The sequence below is a fragment of the Oenanthe melanoleuca genome, chromosome 11, assembly GCF_029582105.1.
Source record: "Oenanthe melanoleuca isolate GR-GAL-2019-014 chromosome 11, OMel1.0, whole genome shotgun sequence".
Lineage (NCBI taxonomy): Eukaryota > Metazoa > Chordata > Aves > Passeriformes > Muscicapidae > Oenanthe > Oenanthe melanoleuca.
Window position 1 is genome coordinate 13,532,916 of NC_079345.1, and position 23,175 is coordinate 13,556,090.

At 41.5% G+C, this 23,175-nt stretch overlaps 1 protein-coding gene across 1 annotated transcript; it reads left to right on the top strand.

Moving 5' to 3' along the window:
- The first annotated feature begins 58 nt into the window (after positions 1-58).
- VPS35 (VPS35 retromer complex component) lies at positions 59-23,140 on the top strand. The gene is made up of 17 exons (XM_056500456.1): positions 59-137; positions 6,519-6,617; positions 7,961-8,057; positions 8,327-8,450; positions 9,832-10,014; positions 10,317-10,530; positions 11,284-11,367; positions 11,802-11,911; positions 14,313-14,409; positions 14,501-14,649; positions 15,146-15,353; positions 15,867-16,022; positions 17,641-17,763; positions 18,650-18,829; positions 19,989-20,228; positions 20,904-21,047; positions 22,248-23,140. Exons 1-17 carry the CDS (start codon positions 135-137, stop codon positions 22,425-22,427), a joined length of 2,391 nt encoding a protein of 796 aa, XP_056356431.1. The 5' UTR covers positions 59-134; the 3' UTR covers positions 22,428-23,140.
- Positions 23,141-23,175: the final 35 nt, after the last annotated feature.

Below are 23,175 nucleotides of genomic sequence, written 5' to 3' on the forward strand. Positions count from 1 at the left end.
CTCCGCCAATGGGCGCGCGGCGCGGCGCTTCCTCGGAGCGGGCCAATGGGCGGCGCGCGGCGGCGGGGCGGGGCGGTGCGCGCGGCGCAGTCACATGACGGGGCGGCGCTGGCGGGGGCGGCGGCGGCGCGACCATGGTGAGGGGCAGCGGCCGGGGCCGCGGGGCCGGGGAGCCGCTGCCACGGGCGGGGCTGCGGCGGACGGAGGGTCCGGCGGCCGCGGGACGGGCCGGCCCGGGCCCGGGGCAGCGCCTCGAGCGGCCGCGCTGGGCCGGCGGCGCGGCGGGCCCGGCCCGGTGCGGGGCTGCGGCGGGCGCGGAGGCCGCACGGTCCGGCCCGGGCGGGGCTGAGGTGCGGGCCGGGCCCGCCGTGCCGGCGGTAACGCTGCCCGCGGCCTGCGCCGGTCACCGCCTGGCCGGGCTCAGCCCGCTTGCTCTCGGGGGCGCGGGGGTAGGTGGTGTTTTTAGTGGGGAATTGCGGCCGTGCCAGGGGTCAGTTCCGCTCTCTTGCCGTGCTGCCCCTGTGTTAAACCCGGGCTGGTGTCATTGCCGGTTCTGAGCACCTGTGCCGAGGTTGTCCGCCTTGCATCCTGCGCTCCGGTCCCTCCTGACCCTCCAAGATTGCTGTCGTGGGCTTCCCGAGTAAACTTCCTTTCTTTTCGGGCGGCAGAGGTGGTTGTGCATTGGTGGGCGCAGCTCGTTAGCGCACCTTGCCGCAAATGTTGGTGTTTGTCAGGCAGGGAGGCAGCGGGGTGAGGGTCAGCCTCTTCTCCCAGGCACTTAGCAATAGGACAAGAGGGCACAGCCTTAAGGTGTGCTGGAGGAGGTTCAGATTGGTCATTTGGAGGAATTGATTGACAAAACGGGTGATCAGACATTGGAATGGACTGCCCACGGAGGCGGTGGAGTCGCGGTGCCTGGACGTGTTTAAGGACAGACTGGACATGGCACTGAGTGCCTTGGGCAGGTTGACAAGGTAGTATTAGGCCACAGCTGGACTCGATCTTTCCAACTTCATTCATTCTGTAAAACCTGAAATTTCCACGTGGAGGTAGTAGATACTGAGAAATACTTTTCAGTCCTCAATGAAAATAAGGGGACGATCAAGTTTCCTAATGAAACACAAATATCTTTAATGTGCCTTCAGTGGCATGCAATATTCAATAAAATTTTAAGCAGCACTTGCTGTAATTAGCCTAAGTGTGGCATGTAAACACCACCAGCATTGTATGGATAGTGAGGCAGAAAATAACTGAATGTTTTATAAAGAATGGGTTGCTCAGGTCTTAGGCTTTTGGAACAGATTTACCTTTTAAAGTTGTGTGTATGTTGATCTCTGTATCTTTGGGGCCAGGCAAAACCTGTAGTGTTACTGGAAAGAGGAATGTTAAATACTGAATTGGCTGATGAGAAATGCTAAATCTATGTAGCCACCAGTCTCTGTCCTGTTGACTGTCCCCCACACAAATATTTTGTGGTAGTCATTAATTCAGCAATGAAACTACTTTTCTCTGCCTGTCATTTCCATGGGAACTGGCCAGACACTTGTCTGGTCTCATGGCTTCTTTCTAAGAATAGCTGTTGTCAGGTGATTCAGAAAAAATAAAGTTACAGGTGTTGAACATGGAATAATCACAGGTGTTAAGCATGGGATAATTCCCTCTACCAAATTAGGCTCTCTGTGATTTCCTGTGGCTGAGCTTGGTTTAAACCTTGAAGCTGAATGCTTAAGTACCTTTAACATGACTTGTTTTAAGAGAGTTCTGGCTGCTTTTGATCATACACTGAATAAAAAGTCCATCTCTTTAATACTTAATAGTGTCCTGTGGCTTCCTGTAGCAGTAAGTACCAGTTTCAACACGTGAAAAGTGCTTTAATCTCTCTGGTCTATCTCTGAGCTCCTATACTGCAAGATGTATTAGAAGTTCTACAGCCTACAGTGTTGCAGAGAAATGCTTCCTGTATGGTATTGAATGCTTATGGTTTTTGGTTTTTTTTGGTAATTCCCTCAATATGTTACCCAGCAGTGCCCTGTGCACCCAGGCTTCAGCTGTAGGCTGGCAGTGTCCTGATCTGCTGCTGTAGCTCACCCATCATCTCTCTTGGGCAGCAGTAATTTGAAATGTCTCAGCAGTGATGTGTTGGCAGGTAGTCCTAGTAACATCCAACTGGGAGGAGGCAGGAAAACCTCCCTGGGTAAATGTCATTTGTTGTGGTATTCAGTACAGGCGTGTGAGCAAACAGAAGGAAGTGCCATGTGGAGCAGGCTGTAAGCACATCAGTTAACAAAAGAAAAGGATTTTTGGAGATTAGATGAAAAGACACTTTAGAATGGAATGGAAGCAAAATTTTTTACTCATTATTATTTATACTCAGCTTAAGGCACCTGTGTGTCAGAACATGAGCTTTTAGGCTTGACAAGCTCCCTTGAACTCTGCTGTCTTTCAGTACTGTGTCATTCTGGAGTACTCCAAGGTACCACATTTTTAAATTAAATAAGTTAGCACATTGGTTATTATTTTTGGGCCTTCTCTAGGGTGCAGCTCAGTGTCAAATACGGAACTAAAAATGAATCTCATGGAACTGAGTGCTAGAGCATGAGTAAATCTTACACAATAGGTGCAATGTTCGGTTTGTGTGTTCAGGAGTAATTGCTGCTATGAGGATAGGCATGATCCAGAGTAATGTTTGCTGCTGCAGTAATGAACTTCCCTAATTGTTATCTGCAGGATAACTTGTATTAACTGTTCTGGTCAGCTGGTTTCAAGCTGTTTTGGGTTTAAAAGATTTTTTTTTTCCAAGGGAACTTACAGTTTACTTTACTAGCCTTTATTTTAAAAAAGTAAAGAAACAGAATCTGAAAGGAGCAAAAAAGTACACAAAAAAGCCCCACTCCAAAAGTTGGCTTTTCTCACCTCCCCCCCCCCTCTCCAAATTAATGTGCTGTGAGTTTTGACTTCCATAACTTGCATGTCAACTTTTGCTGGCCCTGTGTTCAAAGCCAGTAAAAAGCTTTTGTCTCTTGTGCAGAAACTGCTGGTGCAGCTGGGGGAGGCAATTCCCTGTCCCTTCTCCACTGCTCACTTGCTTCCTCCTTGCTTCAGAGGAAAAAATGAGTGAAGCAAAACTCTTCACATCAACTGTACTTTTTTTGACAGCATTTGCAGTATATCTAGTGTGGGTATAGCTCAGACATTTCTGAAGTCTAAATAGTTGCATAATTCCTATAAATTGCTTCTCTTGTGCTCAGGCAGGGGTTTGTACCTTATTGTACACAGAATTGACAAGGCAGGATGTTCTGTACTGCTGCTTTTGCCCAGGGTCAAAGCATGTTCCACTTCAAAAGCTGATGTTCAAGATTGTTTTTGTAGATGGGCCTAAGCCACCAAGTTGCTTTCTTGATAAAATGATATTTGAAAATACCATCTTATGTTACTAAGTTGGTAATTTAAGTGTAAGATACAGACCATAAACAGCTTTATTCAACATGGAATCTGATAGAACTGTGTTCTGCTTCAGTGTGTGTGCTCTGCTGGATGTCAGTGGTAGGTTTTTGCTCTATGTTCTCTTTCCTTCATTTGCCTTTTGTCACCATAGCCTCAAACTTCAGGCTGGGTGTTAGTAGGATATGTGTGTCTGGATGTGATGTTGTGTATCACTTGATAATAACCAGGTTATGTTTGGGAACCCCTGCAGTTCTAAAGCTGAAAGTGTCTTGCCTTCTGAAGTTTGAAGAGAAGGGTAAACTGATAGGTATTCAGACTTTGAAAAGTAAGAGTTGGAACTTGTTCACTAGTGCTGTGTTAAGATGTTTTCTATTCCTATAGAAGTAAAGCTGCTACAAACAACCCCTCAAATGACAAAACTGCTCCTGTTGTATGCTGGTGTCATGAAAAGTAGAGTCCTGAACTTGTTGTAGCCATGATTCTATAGGCAACGTGTTTGCACACCAAAAGTCAAGAAACCAAAGCCAAATACTTCTTAGGGTTATAGCAAATATGTGAATATTTCAGGAATGCTTTGGCTTGGTGTTGCTGTCAAAAAGACTTTTCACAGCCCTGCTTGCAGTGTTTCATGTGGCTTTAGGCTGAACCAGGTGAATGGAAATCTGTTAATCAATTGAGCTTATCTTAGGGCTTTTTTTGATGGTTTACTGCCTAAACTGCTCTCCCAGCACTGTCTGGCCCCGTGAACAGCTGGGGATGGAAGAGCAGGACTCGTAGCTGTGTAAACTTAATGCCCATCAGGACAGGGGGGGCTTAGGAAGTTGTGTTTGATGTTAGCATGGCTGCATTGTTCCTAGCTGTGCTTTAATAGAGATTTGATGTGGTCAGAGCATATGGCATCCAGCTCAGAAGTGATTTATTTTCTCTAAAGTACTGGTATGGATTCGGGAGACTGTGGAGTGTAACCAACATTCTGGCACAGACATATTTCAGCAAGTCTGTTATGTGATGTTCTGATATTGATTACTGCACACTAGTCCCTGCACTGTCATTTTATGTTCCTTAAAAGTCTGATCTGCCATTGAATAATTAAAGCTTAGCAATTACAGCAAACTTTTGCTGGCAGAACATACTTGTTTCACAGTTTGAGGTTGTTTAAGGGTTTGTAGCTATTGAGTTACCTGGGAAATAGGATCATCTACCCATGGTGGCTGCTTTTTCCTTATGCTTAAATAATTTTTGCAAGACCTGGATGCACATTGATTAATTATATATAGAGAGAGCTTTGTAAGAGGTGCAGTCACTCTAATTAGCAGAAATGGCTTTTTCTGTTGACTAAATATGCACTTATTGTGCATAATTGGAATGTTACTGAGGCACACAGTCACACAAGTGTTGGTTGGAAGGAATCTTTTTTCTCAAATGTCCTTGAAGCAGGTTTGTTACCAGTGTTGGATCCGATCATCCTTAGTTTTGTCCAACTGGGTGATTGAGAAGCTTCAAGAGCAGAGTTTTATTAGGGTGTGATCAGGGCAAGAACAGTATTGCAGAGCATTCCTCTGTTTTCTCTATGTGGAAAAGGATAGTGGGGAGATTCCAACTGCTGAACAAGAATCCAGATAAACATGGCAAATAACAGGGGTGTGAAATGCTCTATCACCATTAAATTGGTGGTAAACTTCTCTATTTTAATGAAGGCCTCAATCTTAGTCTCAGTCCTCAACAGATACTTCTGGGGAATCCACACATGGAACATGTGGGGAGTTAGTACTGGATAGTTTTGAAAAACATTATTAGAGTGATATAATTCGTGATGTTCCAGCTTGTTTCTGAAATGCTGTTAAAAGGAGGAGACCAGGAACCTTCTGAGCACAGTGGATGAAGGGAACAAGTATAAATAGCTGAGAATTGACTGAAGCTGAAGGCTCAGAGAACCTGCTGTGCAAATTACTATGTGCTTGGTATTTTTCAAGACTGGAGAAGATACAGCTGAGATAACGCGTCAGTGCTTTTGTCCCCAGCAGTATTTCGGAGGGGCCATCTGAGAACAAACTGCGAGATTGAGAGAAGTGGAGATGCTCAGATGAAGTGTTGAAGGCTGATCCTGAACAAGAGGTGGATGGCAGTGTTTCCTTGTAAAGCCTTAGGAGGAAGGCTGGATGTAGGTGGGGACAACAGTAGGGGTTCTGAGCTATGTAAATTTGGACATCTTAGCAAATAACTTAAAGATGTTTGTAGAAACTGATCTCATTATTCTGGTAGAGGAAGAGAAGCAGCCTTAGTAGGAGAAGGCCTGTTAGAGCTGGATTGAGGGAAAATATAAGGATGCAAGCAATGGATTTATTTAGTATTTAAGAAGATGCAGTATGACCCTTAGAAAGTCAAAAGATAGTGAAAGTTTCAGTTGAAGGTGTACAGTGTGCCTCTCAGAGGGGAAGCAGGAGAGTCACTCTGACAATATGACTGAGACAAGGACACATGAAAAGTTGTTGTTTCTCTTCAGCTTTCTGATCCAATCTGCAAGTAGCTTCTACCTTCTGGAATGCACTCACTGTACTTTATCCTTTGCTTATCTAAAACTCGTCCTGAATGGAATGGTGTGGCTCAGATAGCAATTGAGAACTTGTGACTTGTGAGCACAGAAGGCATCTGTGCAGTTGCAGTGTGTGGTCTGGGCACTGCTTTGAAGCTGTGTGGACAGGAGTAACAACAGTGCTTCCTCTCAGCACAGTCATGTCTGCATTCTCTTGGAGCTTTTCTTCCCAGATACTTGCACTGGATTCTTGACCTCTTTCTTGTTGGAAAGGAAAGGTTGGCCCTGCTTTGCCCCCACGGCTTTGCTGTCCAAGAAGCAGTGGTGCTCACAGGCTACCTGTAACCTCCCCAAGGTTTTTGTAGGGCACATGAACCTTCTCCATCACATGTTGCACAACTATTTCTGACAACCTTGAGTGGTCACACTGCAGTGTCACTTGCAGTGCATTCTAAAGTATGGGAATCCAGTTTTAGACAAGTCATAAATGGCTTCATAATAATAATCAAAATCTGTTTTGTTTGGTTTCTTTTTCCTCCAGCCAACAACACAGCAATCTCCTCAGGATGAACAGGAAAAACTCTTGGATGAAGCCATTCAGGCTGTGAAGGTGCAGTCATTCCAGATGAAGAGATGCTTGGTAAGAATGTGGCTTTAAAATGCAGTGAAGCTTCTTGTCTGCTAGGAATAAAACAGTAAATCAATACCAATCTCTAGTGCTGTGAGGAAAATTAACCCTTTATGTATCTTTGTGTCAGAGGTTTTGCCAATAAAAGAGGCAGTTGCTCATTGGGAGTGAGCCTTGGGTATTCTTTGAATATGTCTTCCTGATTTTGCTCCAGTATTTAACAAGATAAGTTAAAGATGTACCTTTTATAATTTACATGCTTCCATTTAGATAAACCTAAGATGAACTTTATTATGAGATTATTTATGTCCACCATTCTGTTGGTTTTTTTTATGTAGCCTTTTCTTGGTGTGACTGTCAGGCTGAGAGGGTGCTGATGACCTGCTGCATAGGATCAATTTCGTAGTGATTAACTGTAGACAGACGTGTGAATTCTTCTGTGACTGGAAGGCACCACGGGGTTGGTGTTGTGCTGAGAATTTTATCTGGGAATTGTAGCCAATTCAGGCAGATTATGTAATCACACATAGCTTTCTTGGGTTTGAGAAGCCTCAGCTTTTATTTGGAGAAACTGCTTAAAGTTGCAATGAAAACTTAAATATTCCCATATGCTTTCATGTGGTTAGCCAAGCTAACTTTGTTTGCAGCCAAATGACAGTAGCAAGAAGTGTAACACCTTTTGCAGTTTTGTGCTCAGTGGAATGCTTTGGAAATCCTTAAGTAGCTGCAGCTGTGCTTTTCACTGCTATCTGTGATTAAGTGGCAGTATAAATACACTAAGTGGATCACACTAGCAATACTTTTTGTACTCCCTCAAAACTTCCTGCTACTGCTTATGATGGGTTGCTTAAGTCTGTCTAAGTGGTAGATTAGAGGTTTGTGGTTGTATCCTGTGATGGCAGGTGATTAAATGCACCAGAAGTGTAATTTAGATGCAGACTAGTGAGGGGTGGCTTTCACTGAGGTATTTTTTGTGTGTGAAAAGGAGGAGAAAGTGATGATGGCAAGTGTATATTGTCTGTCTCCTAGAGGTTTGTGGGAGATCTGAACAAAATAACAGAGCAGATTTGGAGAAAAGGAATCTGTTAAATTTTGCTTGCTGAAAAGAATATGAGTGTTGGGTGGAGATTGCTGCATAAGTAGAATGATTTTAGATTTTTCTACCATTAATATTGCGATTCATTTTTGTAGCTCTGTCTTCAGATGCATCTTCTTATTACCTCAGGTAAAGTGTTCACTTAGCATGGGTGTAGTAAAAGCTAGATATTAAACCACTTGAGGTTTTTTTTAATAGATAAAAGATCCTGCAGTTGCCTAGTGTCATTTCTAACAGACTTTTCTTCCTTCCTCTGAAGGACAAGAACAAGCTCATGGATGCTCTGAAACATGCTTCCAACATGCTTGGGGAGCTGCGCACTTCTATGTTATCTCCAAAGAGCTATTATGAGCTCTGTATCCTTTCAGGAGGAAACTAATAGTTGAAATGTATTTGTAAAGGGATGTTCATCTGCTGTTTTTGGTACAATGGTATTTTGTGTCAGATATTTGTTAGCACTTTTCTCCTCAGTATTCAATGATGTGTATATACTGTTCAGAAGTACTGCCTGCTTGGGCATGTTTGTATTTGGTACAGCATCTTTCTTCCTAGGTGGGAATGAGCAAGTTACTATGAAAATGCATTATAGACATTCTAACTTAAAATCCTTAACTGTGAAAAAAAGACATGGCAATTTCTGATGAACTACACTACTTGGAAGTCTACCTGACAGATGAATTTGCCAAAGGCAGGAAAGTGGCAGACCTTTATGAGCTAGTACAGTATGCTGGAAATATCATTCCAAGACTGTAAGTGTGTATATGTTTGTTTGCTTTTTCTTTTTTAAACTGCTGAATAGTTGTCCAGCTCTGGGTTCAGACAGTGATTGGCTTTTCAATCAGTTTACAATGGTCAGTAGTATTTCTGCCTATCTGGTGTGGATTACTGTGAAACTTCTGAGAGTGCAGGTGCAGAAGGTCAGTTCTTTCTGTCAGTGTGTTAATTTTGCGCATGACCAAGATGGAAACACTTTAATCTTGGAATGAAATTGGCTTTTGGATAAAGAGCTGGTCAGTGGAAGATAACCAAGTTCCACACTCTGATCAGGGAGATTGACTGTGCATTTATTAACTGTTTCTCTTACTTGAGGGTCTAGGTCTTCCCTTTTCCCACACAGTACTTGCTTCATAATCTTCTTCCTTTTTAGAGAATAAGAAGTGTGAGAAGAAAGCTGAAAGTTTGTAGCTTCACTTTTAGAGTCTGTGTTTCTGAATAGTTTTTTTGGCAAAGTGATAACTTGCCAGAAATGATACTTGCAGGCCTGTGAGGCTTATATATAAATGTGTGACTGTTTGGCTGCAGTACATCTTTGACATAATCAGTTTTGGGATTTAGGTTTTGCTTGTACTCAAGTTCGATGTTATCTTCATGCCAGGAAGAGGCTCTGGACACACCAGGCTGCATCCTCATGCAATTTCTGGAGTTTGGCTGATGGCTATCACAGTGTCTTCACCTATGTGTGTAACCATCAGAGTTGTCTTCCTGCCTACTTGTAAACTTTGATTCTCTCTGATGAAACTTGTGGTGCTTTCATGGAAGTCCTGTGCAGAGGAGCAGGCAGGGAGGGGTGAGGCCTCTAAACCAAATATCAGTAGGTTCTGAGTATTGTAATTTTTTTCTTCTAAGCTGAAGGGGAGTCCAAATATACTGGAGCAGCAGTCTTCTGTATCTTACATATTCCTGCTGCCTGTTACCTGATGCAGAGGTGCTGAGGGAATGAGCGCAAAGCCAGTACATTCCTATCCTGCTAGACTACAGTATGAGAGAGGCTTAACTGCTTCCCCATCATAGGTTACTATGGTTGTCTATATGTGTCAGAGCTCTTTTTCCAGCTTAGTGGGATCTGGTAGTGTAAATGAGCTGGTCTGAGAGCATTCAGAACCTTGTAAGCATTTACATTCAGTGGATCAAGCATTGTAATGAGATCTAGTGGCTGTTGAAAGTTCCTATGCTCTGTAGCAGAGGGGAATAGGAATTGAAGGCTGACTAAATACCCAAAATTATGGGACCCAGGTGATAATTTTATTGCTTTTTTTGTGCTTTGGTAATCCTGCCATAATGGACAAAAGGAACTATTGCCTTTAAGTGTGATGTTGTTACTTTATGACTTATTGTTTGTGCCTTTTGCAGGTATCTGCTGATAACAGTAGGTGTTGTCTATGTCAAGTCATTTCCACAGTCCAGGAAAGATATTTTGAAAGACCTGGTGGAGATGTGTCGCGGAGTGCAACATCCTCTTAGAGGCCTCTTTCTTAGAAACTATCTCCTGCAGTGTACCAGGAATATCTTACCAGATGAAGGCGAGCAAGCAGAGTAAGAAGGATGGACTATACATTTATAAAATTACTTTTAATATACCTTATTTAAATCTTCTTTGTGACTGACTTCAGATTTGCGAGGAGTAGATATGCTAGAATTCCACAGACTTGACAGGTGTTTTGTCCATTAAGAATTCCCTTCTAGCACTAAAGTTCCTCTCAAGTGAGGATATGAACTTTCCTTATGAACCTAGAAATCTCATCCCCCACTTCCACACCCTCTAACTTTCTTAAAACTTGTATGTTCACCAGTGGCTCTGACAAGCTTTTCTGTTCTTAACCTCTTATCAATTGCAGTGAAGAAACCACTGGAGACATCAGTGACTCAATGGATTTTGTGCTGCTGAACTTTGCTGAGATGAACAAGCTGTGGGTGCGGATGCAACACCAGGGCCACAGTCGGGACAGAGAGAAGAGGGAGCGGGAGAGGCAGGAGCTGAGGATCCTTGTGGGGACCAACCTGGTTCGCCTCAGTCAGCTGGAGGGGGTTAATGTGGAGCGATACAAGCAGGTGGGTGTCTGTCCATTCTTTCTGACTTCTGCCAGTGTTCTCCAAGCTAAACTAGTTGGGGTTTCCAGATGGGCAGCTGGAAGTGTTACAGCTTTGCTAAAAGTTCAGTAATCCCAGTGCTTCTCAAACCCTTCACCTGAGGGAAAGTTGTTAATACTGGTATAGTGTGTTCTCAGGCCAAGGGCATGATTCACACACACTCTGTAAGTCTGCCTGTAACAGTGACAAAAAATTCTAAACCTTTCCTTTCTGATTTCTGTTTTCCTTGTAGAATAATGAGTTGGTCTAAGGGATGTGTACACATCCTGTGTTATGGGATAGACTTCACAAGTTGTGAGGCTGTGCATCCCAAAGCATTCAAGAGAACTGCTACTGTGTGAAATGACAGTGAAGGAAATGTATTATTTAGAAGTCCCTTGTAAGTTTTACAGTACAGCTGCTGAAAACTGCTTTGAGTGGTGCTGCTGAGACCCTGGGTATGTGCCAGCAAAGTCAGTAGCACTGACATATGAAATCAAAGCTTGCATAATGTATGAAAGGGATAGCCTTCTGAGATCAGTAGATTTGTTTTTTTTTTTTTCCTCTGAAGGGTGGAAATGCAGAAAAATGGGACATTTTATCAGAAAGCTTTAATGTGGAGGATCAGCTGAGAACTGTTAGAAATTCTGTTCTGCTTGGTTTAAATGCATGTGTGAATATAAACTTACAAGGTAATTGTAAAATCACTGCAAGACCTTTTCCCCCCTATTCCAGATTGTTCTGCCTGGAATACTGGAGCAAGTTGTGAACTGTAGAGATGCTTTAGCTCAGGAGTACCTCATGGAGTGCATCATACAGGTGAGCTGCCTAAGTTCAATTGCAGTGATGGGACACAGGGACACTTTCTGTACACTTAGATTCAAGCATCTTTCTCAAGGACTGGAGAACTTTTATCACTGGGACTTGTCCTACCTAGTGGCTTGTCCTGTGTTTTTTACCAGATGGGCAGAGTGGAGATGGATCCATTTTGTGCTTCTTCTGTTGCAGTAGCTTGTAAGCATCTGAACAGCAGTGTCTATGTTATGAGTTGTAATAGAGAGGTGGGCCCACGAGTTACCCATTTGTCTTATACCTCTTGCTTCATGCATTTACCCAGTCAAGGTCATCTTCATAGGCCAGAGTGTATTTACTATGTGGCTATCTACTTTAGAATTATTCTGTTGCATTTTTCTTCTGTGTTACAATGGGCAAATTCAGTTTATAACTTGATGACTATTGATCTAAAACTTCAGGTTTTCCCAGATGAATTTCACCTCCAAACCCTGAACCCATTTCTCAGAGCCTGTGCTGAGCTGCACCAAAATGTGAATGTGAAAAATATAATTATTGCTTTAATTGACAGGTGAGTGACCAAGGGGGTGGAACTTGACTGAAAATTAAGTTTGTGTTGTGCACAAGCAGATGAAGTTGTTCTGTCATTTGAAAATGTTTAATTTCTGATACTACTTTACTGTTTCCATGTCTTTCTACCAGCTGTAATTAAAGCTGTGAAGAATATTATTTCTGTCGCTTCTACTCTCTGGGCTCTGCTTTTACAGCTTCCAATGAAACCTGCTTTATGAACTGATTAAAACTTATAAACAGATTAAGCCAGGCTCATTTAGTATTGAGCAGTTTCATGGTTCAGAACTGAAGTGACAGCAGTGCCCTGCTTTGACAACCATATCACTCATAGGTATCTTTTGAAAACTTGAAGATCCTAAAGGCTAAAGCATCAGAGAATATAACAATGCCTTTTCAGAACAGAGCAGAACTACCTTAGTTCTTAGCTTTTAAAGATGCCATAGCATCTTTACTGTTCTCCCAAAAGCATGTTTTTTCATGTGGAGGTACTGCTTAAAAATGCTTGCACTGAGTTCAGATATGGGGGAGAAATCATAGAATCCTTTAGGTTGGAAAATACCTTTAAGGTCAAACTGAAGTTTTAATTTGTATCCTGAAAGGAAACACAGATTTTCAGTAAGCATCTGCACTTCCTTACTGCAGAAAGGAAGGGCACTTACATGGCTTGTGTCAGGCCCTGGAAATCCTTTACAGTTGCATCCAGACATCTGATCCATGTACCAATGAATGGACTTCAGTTACCACAGGGGTCTTGGGTCCCCCTGGAATTCAGCATTGGGTAGGATTAACTGTGTCCTCTCTCATTCTTGGAGAAGACTTGTGTGTGTTGGGCATGACTGGTATAACTTAGGATCTTGAATTTTTTACTTACAGAGTCTGTAGTTTGTTTTCTCCAGGTTATGTCAGGTTTATATGTTCAAGACTTTGGTTTTACTGGATGGTCTTTGAGATTTTGACTGTAATGTTACTGCCAGCATAGGAGCGTATGAGTGGATCTGTCCTTGGAATTCATGTGTGTAGGGACGATGTCTGTGTTGGAGCTGGTATTGTGTAGTGGCCAGGAGCTTCAGTATTGTGTGGTTAAGATGTGAAGCTGCCCTGTATGGGTTGTGCCTCTTGGCATTTCTCATCTCTGTTTCAGCTGGCATTGAGTAATTGAACCTGAACATCAGTGACTGCTGAAAAAGCTTGTGAAAATTTTATACTTATTCCTGTGGGGCTTTCCTGCTAAAGGAATCTCTGCAAATAGTCTTGCTGCTTTGGGATCTTTGTTGCCTTACTAAGCCATTCATGACTTTTAATTACGCTGCCATCTGCCTGCAGCTTGTTCATACCTTGTACCATTGCTGGCTTTGCACTGAGCTGTTGCCAAGGAAAGCTGCCTTGTGCCTCTAAAAAAAGGCAGTGATTGTTCCTGGCTTTAGAAAGTCTGCTTCTAACCACCCTAATCTAATATAAGAATAGTTCAATGTCTTATTTTTCCTGGCAGAGAAGTTTTTTTGGCCTCCCAGGCTTTTCTTATGTGTCTCTTTATTTCAGATCCAGAGTTCATTCAGAATCAAAATTGAGAAACCCTCTTGAAAGAACTTTAAAAAATTTAATGCAATCCCTTTCCCTAAATATTTTTGTAGTTCTTTTCCTAATTCAGAGTAGAATAATGTCAATAATTAGAAAGTCAAGATAGCAGTGCTGAGCTTCTTAAGCTGCAACTCTGGTAAGGTGTTAGTCTTCTGATAGTGATGCTTTCTATCCTGTATCTCATTTTTGCAGAAATGGTGATTGGCATGATTTTCTCCTCTTAAAATTAACTCTCACCATCTTCTGAATGCTTTCTAGATGACAGTTTCTTGCTCCTACTCCCCTCCCCCCACAAAAAATATTCTTCACTTCTCCATTCTTAAGTTCACTTTGTATTTTGTTCTCTGCAAATAGTGCAAGTTTTAAATATGTTGGTTAGTCTTTAGTGACAAAGAATTGTTAAGTCGGCATCTTCCTTCTGTGTTTTTTTTTTTTGGAGGCTGTTTTGTGGTGGATGTTATTGAGTATCTTATTTCAGTAATATCACTGAATGAGTAAATGATATTTGCTCTTCCATCAGCCTATTTTGTACCTCTTTATCTGCTGGAAAAAAGAGCACTTGCTTCTAGCTGAAGAACATAAATCATGAAATGTCCTCTTTCTTCTTCACCTTGCCTTTTCTGTCAGCACTCTTACAGGACTGATAGTTACCAGGGTCAGTTACTCATAAGGCTTCTGACTTCCATTAATTTCCTTTTAGCTTGTAATAGAGCTTCCAAATATACCTAAAGGACTTGCTTTTTCTGCCAGTCCTCTTTTTTTTGTATTTGAGGAGTGGAAAAGCTTTCCTGACCAAGCTGCTTTCCTTGCTCTGTCACCAGGTTAGCTTTATTTGCACATCGTGAGGATGGACCTGGTATTCCAGCAGATATCAAACTCTTTGATATCTTTTCACAGCAGGTTGCTACTGTTATACAGGTATGTTGGGTATCCCTGCATGCAGTTTTGGGGGTGATTTCTTTCAAAGTTCTGTGCTTTAGTATCAACTTGGTGCTGTGTTTAATTTCAGTCTCGGCAGGATATGCCCTCAGAGGATGTGGTGTCTTTGCAAGTTTCTCTCATTAACCTGGCTATGAAATGCTACCCAGACCGTGTGGACTATGTTGACAAGGTCTTAGAGACTACTGTGGAAATATTCAACAAACTTAATCTGGAACAGTAAGTGTTGCTTGCATTTTCTTTGGCATGGCAATTAATACCCTAAAATCAGGCCTTCTACATTTCACCACGTTTGGTGAGATAGCAGAGCTGTGCTCTGGATATATAAGGTCACTGCTTTTGGACTGAGCTGCAGCAGCCCTGATAAGCTCCTGACTAACCAGGACTTGTACCCCTGTGCCTAAGTTGTGCTGCACAGCCACACAATGTGTGTGCATTTTGTAGGCATCCCTTACAGCACCCTAGAGTTCTGCTATTGCTGCATTTGCAGCCGCACTCTGCTTCTGCTGGCAGCAGCTTAAAACATGAATTTGTTACTGCATGTCCCAAAGAGCAAGCTCTGACTTATTTTGATACTTGTTTCCTTTCTCCCTAGCACCAAGTTGCTCAGTGGTTGTTGTGTAACTCAGAATTGATACTCTGAAGCAGACTTTAAACCTGTCTACACGTGTGAACCATTGATTAATTGTGTTTTTTTGCATATATTTTCTTTTAGTATTGCAACAAGCAGTGCTGTTTCAAAGGAGCTGACTAGACTTTTGAAAATCCCAGTTGATACTTACAACAATATCCTGACAGTTCTGAAACTAAAACATTTTCACCCACTCTTTGAATACTTTGATTACGAGTCCAGGAAGAGCATGAGTTGTTACGTGCTTAGCAATGTATTGGATTATAACACAGAAATTGTGTCTCAAGAGCAGGTATGATACCAGTTAACTTGAAATTCTAGGTATTTAAATGTCTGTTCAAAGGCCTGAAAACACACTTAGTGACTTCATGCAGGGCATGATTTGTTTCCTAGCCTGCATGCTCCTGCCTCCCCTGGCACAGGCTTTATCCCACTTGGTAATTCTTCCTTCTGTGTTCTTAAATGTTCTTCGAACATCTTACCTAACCTCATCCTAGAGGCTACTTCTGATTTGCCACACCTCAACCTAGACACTAATCTGTTAGATGTGAACAAAGACCTTGAATCCCTTTAAAACTGGGTCTGCTGTCTAAAGAATGCTACATAGACCTTTTGAATCTGAATTTCCTCTGCACTGCTGTGCTGCCCTGTCCCACTTGTGCTGAGAGGGACCCTTCTTCAGGGTGTAAGGCACACACGTCTGAAGCATCACTACTATGAGTGGCTGTAAAGATGTTCCCAGTTGCTGGCAATTCATGCTTATGGACTACTGTAATTTAAACAAAGCTTCTATTGCCTTTAACAGGTTGATGCTATCATGAATTTGGTATCCACGTTGATCCAGGATCAACCAGATCAGCCTGCTGAAGATCCTGACCCTGAGGACTTTGCTGATGAGCAAAGTCTTGTGGGAAGATTTATTCATCTGCTGCGTTCTGATGACCCTGACCAACAGTACCTGGTTGGTGACTGGTGCTTCTCAATGTCTGTGCTCTCTGAATGGTCACAGTTCTTGCATTATTGACTGTACAAGACTTGAGTGAAGCTGGGAGCTGGGGCATCACTGCTCTGGCACCACAAACTCAGTGCAGAACATTATGTATGACACCTTTTAGTGGCAGAATGATATGTTGTTTATTCAGTAAAAAGCAGATGAGGACTTTAACATTGGTTGATTTAAAGTTTTCATCCCATGAGGTGGCAACTATCTGTATTAGTTTGTGGAGCTCAATGTTCTGACAACTTCATGTAACCATCTATTGAAAACATCACAAGTGCTGTTTGGAGTATTGTGCTGTTTGTGTGTTTGAATACCAAGAGACTACAAAGAACCTCAGAAAATACAGCTCAGTATGTTGGGCCCTAGGGATTTTAATTTCAGTAAGGATGAAGTGTGTAGTGTCCTGCTGCTTGGTTCCAAATTATTTTGCTCTGCTTGGTCCATCTGTAACAGTAGAATTGACATGTCTTTGATACTTGTGCATTATGGTGCTTGTAATGGTTTGAGTTTTTATATGGCAGCTTAATGTAGTTCTGTTGTTAATAGGGAGATCACTTAAACCTCAGATAAACTGTCTTGAGAAGTGTGTGTTAGAGTAGAGGGCCAGGGGTATTCTGTCTATGCCAGGTCCACTGGAGAAGCTGGCAGAAGCTGTGCTGAAGTTAAATGCTGCTGCAGATGGCACAGTTAGCTCATGTCAGAGTCAGGCCTGCTTAGGGACTACTCCAAAGTGTGGAGATCCAGAATGCAACACAAAGTTACAGTTTTGCCTGAAATAAAATTGATTGACTGTCCTGAAGTTGCAGCAACATCACACTGTATAAACAGTGAGAACAGAGCAACAGAATAGAGTGCAAACTATGCACTAGCATTGATTTAGCTTGGCTTTAAGGTCTGGTGTAAAAAATTCTTGCTTGAAGTGTAATGAAATTTGTGTAATGGGGAGAAGCATAACTTTACAGGAATTGGAGACAGTTGTGTTTCAGGATCTTATTGCTGGAGTAAAGGAAAAGGGTTTTTTGTTTTGGTTTTTTTTTTTTTTGTTTTTGTTTTTCTTATAGAGAGCAGAGCTTCCCTCAAAGGAATGCTGGCACCAAGGAAATTGATGTTTCTACCCCAAAAGAATTTACATAGCTATAGATGTTGAAGCTATTTCTGCCAAGATTGAGTGTCAGTCTCTCATCTAGCAGTGCTTTGCTTTAATCACATTGACCACCCTTAAATGCCATCAAAGGACTTGTCACATTATCTTTTAGGTACAATTCTATGAGCTACTTAGCACCCTTTAGTAATAATGCTTAATTGCTCCCACAGCATCACAAATGCCTGCATCAAATTTTTCTACAATACAGCAGCAGCAGGAAAAAATCCAAGGCTATAGGATTTTCACAGTATCTCACTTCAAATTATGCATTCTGTATGGAAGAGATATGAAATACAAATTCAAGCAGCCCAGTCCCAAGTGTATTAGCCAGAATGGACATCTAACCTATAAATACATTGAGGGTGGGGCACTGAGCCTCCCTTGAGTGCTTGTTCCTGTGAAGGAGTCTCTGAGCTCACAGTGCTTCTGTTCTAGATCCTCAACACTGCCCGGAAGCACTTTGGGGCAGGGGGGAACCAGCGCATTCGTTTCACGCTGCCACCCTTGGTCTTTGCTGCCTACCAGCTCGCTTTTCGCTACAAAGAGAACTCCAAAGTGGTAAGTGCACCTCTAGCTTGCTCTTGTCTGCTTGCTTGGTTTTATTTTCTTAAAAATCCATTTTGTCTGGCTGTAAATTATGCTCAGACTTGATACAGAAGGCTAGTTTTGTTTGGGTTTTTTCTCAAGGTAGGTTTTTTTTTTTTTTGAGGTTTGAATGCTTTTTAATTTAATGAAGATTTTTATCAAGTCATAGTAAATTAGTACTTGAGAAGTGATGAAGCAGAAAACCAGTGACTGACATGTGCCTTTACTGGAGACCATAACTGATGGCATGAAATTGATTTAAATCTGAATGTTGAAATTCATCAATTTCTACATTATTGTAATGTTTCTAAACTTATAAAAAAGCACTTGCTTTAACTTATACAATAGTAGTAAAAGTGTATATTAAAATGACTGATTTACTTTGGCTCTTAAATGCTTTCTGATTGAGATAGTTGCCTTTAAATATATATTTCCTTTATTGTGGATATTATATTGTGGGGAAATAAGTTTAAATGTTTGTTAAAATATTCTTCAAAATGAAGATTTTAAAATTCTCTTCCACTTTTGATTGTTCTGGACTGAACAGAATTTTTCTCCCCTTGGCTAATTAGGCTGTTGCTCAGTTATGTGCTAAGCATAGCTGTCCTAACTGCAGTTCAGTGTAGGCTTCTGGGAAAGGCTTCTATGAGCTGGTAGGAAAAATTGGTTTGAAATTTTTATAAATGAAAGAAATACTTTGTGCAGAGCCACTGAAGCCAACACTGTACTGCTGGGGCTCTGGAGTGATTGGAGTGGCATCAGAAGGCAACAGGCTGGAGCACTTAACAGATCTTAGTACAATTTAGATTTCCTTGTAGCAATGCTCTTGTTCAAGCCTTCTCTTGTTCTTCTTGTCTAGGATGACAAATGGGAGAAGAAGTGCCAGAAGATTTTCTCATTTGCCCATCAGACCATCAGTGCTCTGATCAAAGCAGAGCTGGCAGAGCTGCCTCTGCGGCTCTTCCTGCAGGGAGCACTGGCTGCAGGGGAGATTGGCTTTGAGAATCACGAAACTGTGGCCTATGAGTTCATGTCCCAGGTGAGTGTCCAACTCTTAGAGCTGGTGTCCTGTGCTGCCTTTAATTTGATTTGGGTAGGTTTCCTGAGCACTGAACCATCTGGTGTGATTAAAACACCTGAAATGATGGACAGCCAATGCTATTAGGTAGAAACTCCTCATTTCATTCTTGCTTCCCAGGCTGCTGTGGAATTAAGCTCCATTGCTACTGATTTGAATACTCAGTCTGACAACAGTGGTATGTTGCAATGCTGCCTCCTGCTCGTGTAGTTGGCTCACTGGAGGAGTGTAGTTTCTCAGCATAAATTGCTCCTTCACTGCTTCTGTCTCCAGCTCCTGATATCCAGCTGGTATTGCCCTGACCACAAGCACTCTTTGGAAGTTTTCTAAAATCTGAAATGTTCACAACTGTTGTGCTGGGCTTTGCCAATTAAAATCCTTGTATTGGAACCTATTATGAACTAGTCTGAAAATCTGATTGAACTTGTAGCTTGGTCTTAAGCCTTACTTGTTGCAAAAACCTTCCCCTCCTACCCATCACATAAAGAACCAATGTGTTCCATGTTATCCATGTTGTAGCTTTGTCCTGATATTTCCTCTAATACTGCTACTAAATGCATGTTTTTAAACAGAGTTGCTGATAAGCTGGGTTTGCTCACTGCATTGTGTCAGTTGCTGTTGTAGCACAGTTCTGACTATGAGAGCAGCACTGCAATGATATACTTTCCATTAGAGATGCAGTTCAAGATTTGTCTATTCTCTGAAGATTTTTCATCCATGTAGCAGCAATGCAAGTGCTTTTCTTACTCACTGTCATCACTGACTTGCCATAAACTTCTGCTCTGCTGTTTTGTGTTTTTCAAAGAACCAAATCTTCTTCAAGGCCTGTTTCTGCTGCTGAAGTTCTGTGTTTGAATAGGTGCTTGAAATGAGGAAAAACTCAATCTTCAGATTAAATGTGGCATCACACTTATTTGCTATGACCACTTGAATACTATTTCTTGTAAGACTTTTCTGGTCTGTGGATTTACTTGATTTTTATACTCTACGTTAAAGATATTTTTCCTGCCTGAAGCTTTTAACAAATGCAAACTGGACAGTTTCTTGCTGTGTCAGTAGCAGGTGTGATTTTTTTTTTTCTGATGTGTTCTGATTGAGTCTTGCTTTCTCCCTTGTCTAGGCCTTCTCTCTATATGAAGATGAAATCAGTGACTCAAAAGCACAGCTGGCTGCAATCACCTTGATAATTGGGACATTTGAGAGGATGAAGTGTTTCAGTGAAGAGAACCACGAGCCTTTGAGGACTCAGTGTGCCCTGGCAGCCTCCAAACTCCTGAAGAAGCCAGACCAGTGCCGAGCTGTGAGCACTTGTGCCCATCTGTTCTGGTCTGGCCGAAACACTGACAAGAATGGAGAGGAAGTAAGAGCAAAGTAACAGCAGTGGGACAGATCCTGCCTCAGTAAAAGTTGTGCCTTCCTTCTGTAGACATTTCTAAAGTAGATATATCAGTGAAGTAGCTTTGGTTGGAATTTACTCTTAATATATGAAACTTCTAAAATGTGCTGCAGTGTAAACTGCATAAATAAAAAAATGGAGAAAATGCTAATTTAAGGGTGGAAGTACCAGACAAGCTTTTGCGTGTCAGCTAATTAAAGGCTAGTTGACTGGGCTGCACTTTGCTTGTGTTTATTACATTAGCTCAGTTTGCATGCAAAGTACTAAACTTCCAAATTAAAGATACAAGTTGTTGAAGTAAAGGTAAAAAGATCTGTGTTCTCCAGGCCTTGTCACATAAGATGTTGTCATTTTAAAGAGCAGTGAAACATTTTTCGAAGTATGCATTATGGTACATGTTACAAAATTGAGTTAATTGTTATCATAATTGAAGGCTTCCATGCTACTGTGAGACTTAACAAAATCTAATGTTGGTGGCAGTCAGGCAGGGTGGGCTTTCAGTGACAGCTTGCTCTGCAGTTTGTGTGGTTTTGTGTTTCTGTGGCAGATCCCCAGGAAATGCTGTGTGCGCCAAGGGAGGAGATATTGGAGCTCCTTAGGTTCTTTTGTTTCTTGTAACTTTGGTCTTTTTCCTTGTAGCTTCATGGAGGAAAGAGAGTGATGGAATGCCTAAAGAAGGCTCTGAAGATAGCAAATCAGTGCATGGACCCTTCTCTGCAAGTCCAGCTTTTCATAGAAATTCTGAATAGATATATCTATTTTTATGAAAAGGAAAATGAGGCGGTGAGTGGAAATCCATTCTCTGTTGCATCTTTTTTAAAGAGCATTTCTTTAAGCTCTTCATACACACTTACTCCACAAATTCTCTTCAGCTTGCCCGGTAGTCTCATGAGAGGCAAAAGTTCTTGTGCCTCTTGATGTGCTAGTAAAACTGCAGTTGCTACTAAACTTTGTTCTTCTCATAATGGGGGGAAATGGGTGCAGTTCAGTTATGAATCTAAATATTGTGAGACTTGTGTACCTGAAATATTTTAGATTAAAACTTACTGGAACTTAGATGAAAAAGTAGTAAGATTCTAGCTTTAGAGGTACCTAACTTAATGTGTACATAAGGGAAAGAAAATTCTTTACAGGTGTTCATGGTCACTGCTGACTGCCAGGTTGATGTAAGCTTTAATTTCACAAAATAGGTATGACACCATATGTACTCATCTTAAATTGTGTGTGAGTATAATCTGAGATAGTTATCTGATCCATTTTCTGTTAGCAGGTAAAAAAAAAAGTTATGCAGTTTGAAAAAACTGCTTGGTCAAGTAGACACCAGTGTCTCCTCTGATATTATTGATTGAGAGCAGGGTATTAAAGAATACCATGTAGTTCTGAGAGAATTCCTAAAGAAATTTGAGGGATTTGCTGACTTTCTAATAATGAAACTGGTTTCTCAGTATAGGAATCCTCTAGTAGAAGAGATGCTGTATCTGATGGAGATGAAAATAAAGCTTTGAATTTCAAAGCACTTGGCAGATATAAAAATACCCTCTGGATATTCTAGTAGCTTGCAGTGCATTTTGTGTAGTACTGAACTTCAGCCTGTAGGCAGTCATGACTCGTTCTCTAAAAAGAACTTTAAATCTGACTGGTGTTTGTAGGAAACAATTATCATGCAGTGCATGTGCAATCTGATTGGGTGTGCCATTTGTGTGAAGCTTTTTAAATTTGTATTGAATACACTGGAGAGAAATGCCGTTGGAATAGTTACAAATCTGTCAGGCTAATGACAAGTTTTTCACATTTCCTCTGAAGTTGGAAGGGTCCTGTGAGGAACAGAGAAGGCAGTCCCCAGCAGTTTGTCTGTGTACAGTCTTACCAGCATTTTGAAGGGTTGTCCAAATACAGATAGCCTAAAGACAAGCTTGTTAAAACTAGTGTCTGTGCACTTGTACACAGGTGTGGTGTTGATGACTTCTGTTCTATGTTGTGTAGGTGACAATTCAGGTTTTGAATCAGCTTATACAGAAGATCAGAGAAGATCTCCCAAACCTTGAGTCTACTGAAGAAACAGAACAAATTAACAAACACTTTCACAACACACTGGAGCACTTGCGTCTGAGGAGGGAATCACCAGAATCTGAGGGGCCAATTTATGAAGGTCTTGTTCTTTAGAAAGACACTCACTGTACCTGTTTTCATTTACATACCATTTTTTTTTTTAAGATAGGATCCTAGGTTGTGCCTTTCAGAAAAGTCAAGTTAACATTCATGTGTTCAGTCTGGCACTTCAAACACTTGTGTTGAGTACTCTAACAAATTTGGAAGGTTGGACCAGCAACTACAGGTTTCATCAGTTAGCATGGCCGAAACTTTCTTTGAAATCCATGTGACATGGTAGGGCTCTTCAGTTCTGATTTCTCTTCTGTCTGTTCACTGTTGCTTCTGTAGCACTAGAGCTCTAAACTGGCAGAGACTGTCAGCTGAAACTGTGTCTGATCTTTACAGAGCATCAGATTTTTGGGATTATTGTATGTCAAATTCTGCTTGTGCTTTTCTTTTAGTGCGAGTTAAGACTAAGTGTAATATTTTTCCCTAAAACTAGAATATATTAATGCATGTTTGGAGAGTTTTAAAGTACCATGTTCAAAAAAACAGAAGTTATATTTTGCATATTAAGGCTCTGTGACATTCAGTGAGGGCCAGTACTGTGCACAGGGCATATTTATCAAGATAATTTTGTTCCAAATAGTATAAAAAATAGAGAAATTGCAATCTATATAGATATGTATAACCTTCATTACTGTAAATTTAGGGGAAAATGCATTACACAAGTTTATTCAGTATCATGATTTTGCACCGGTGAAACAATAAAGTTGCTATTAACACCTTTTGTTTCATGTCTCTTCAGAGCCCAATGTTG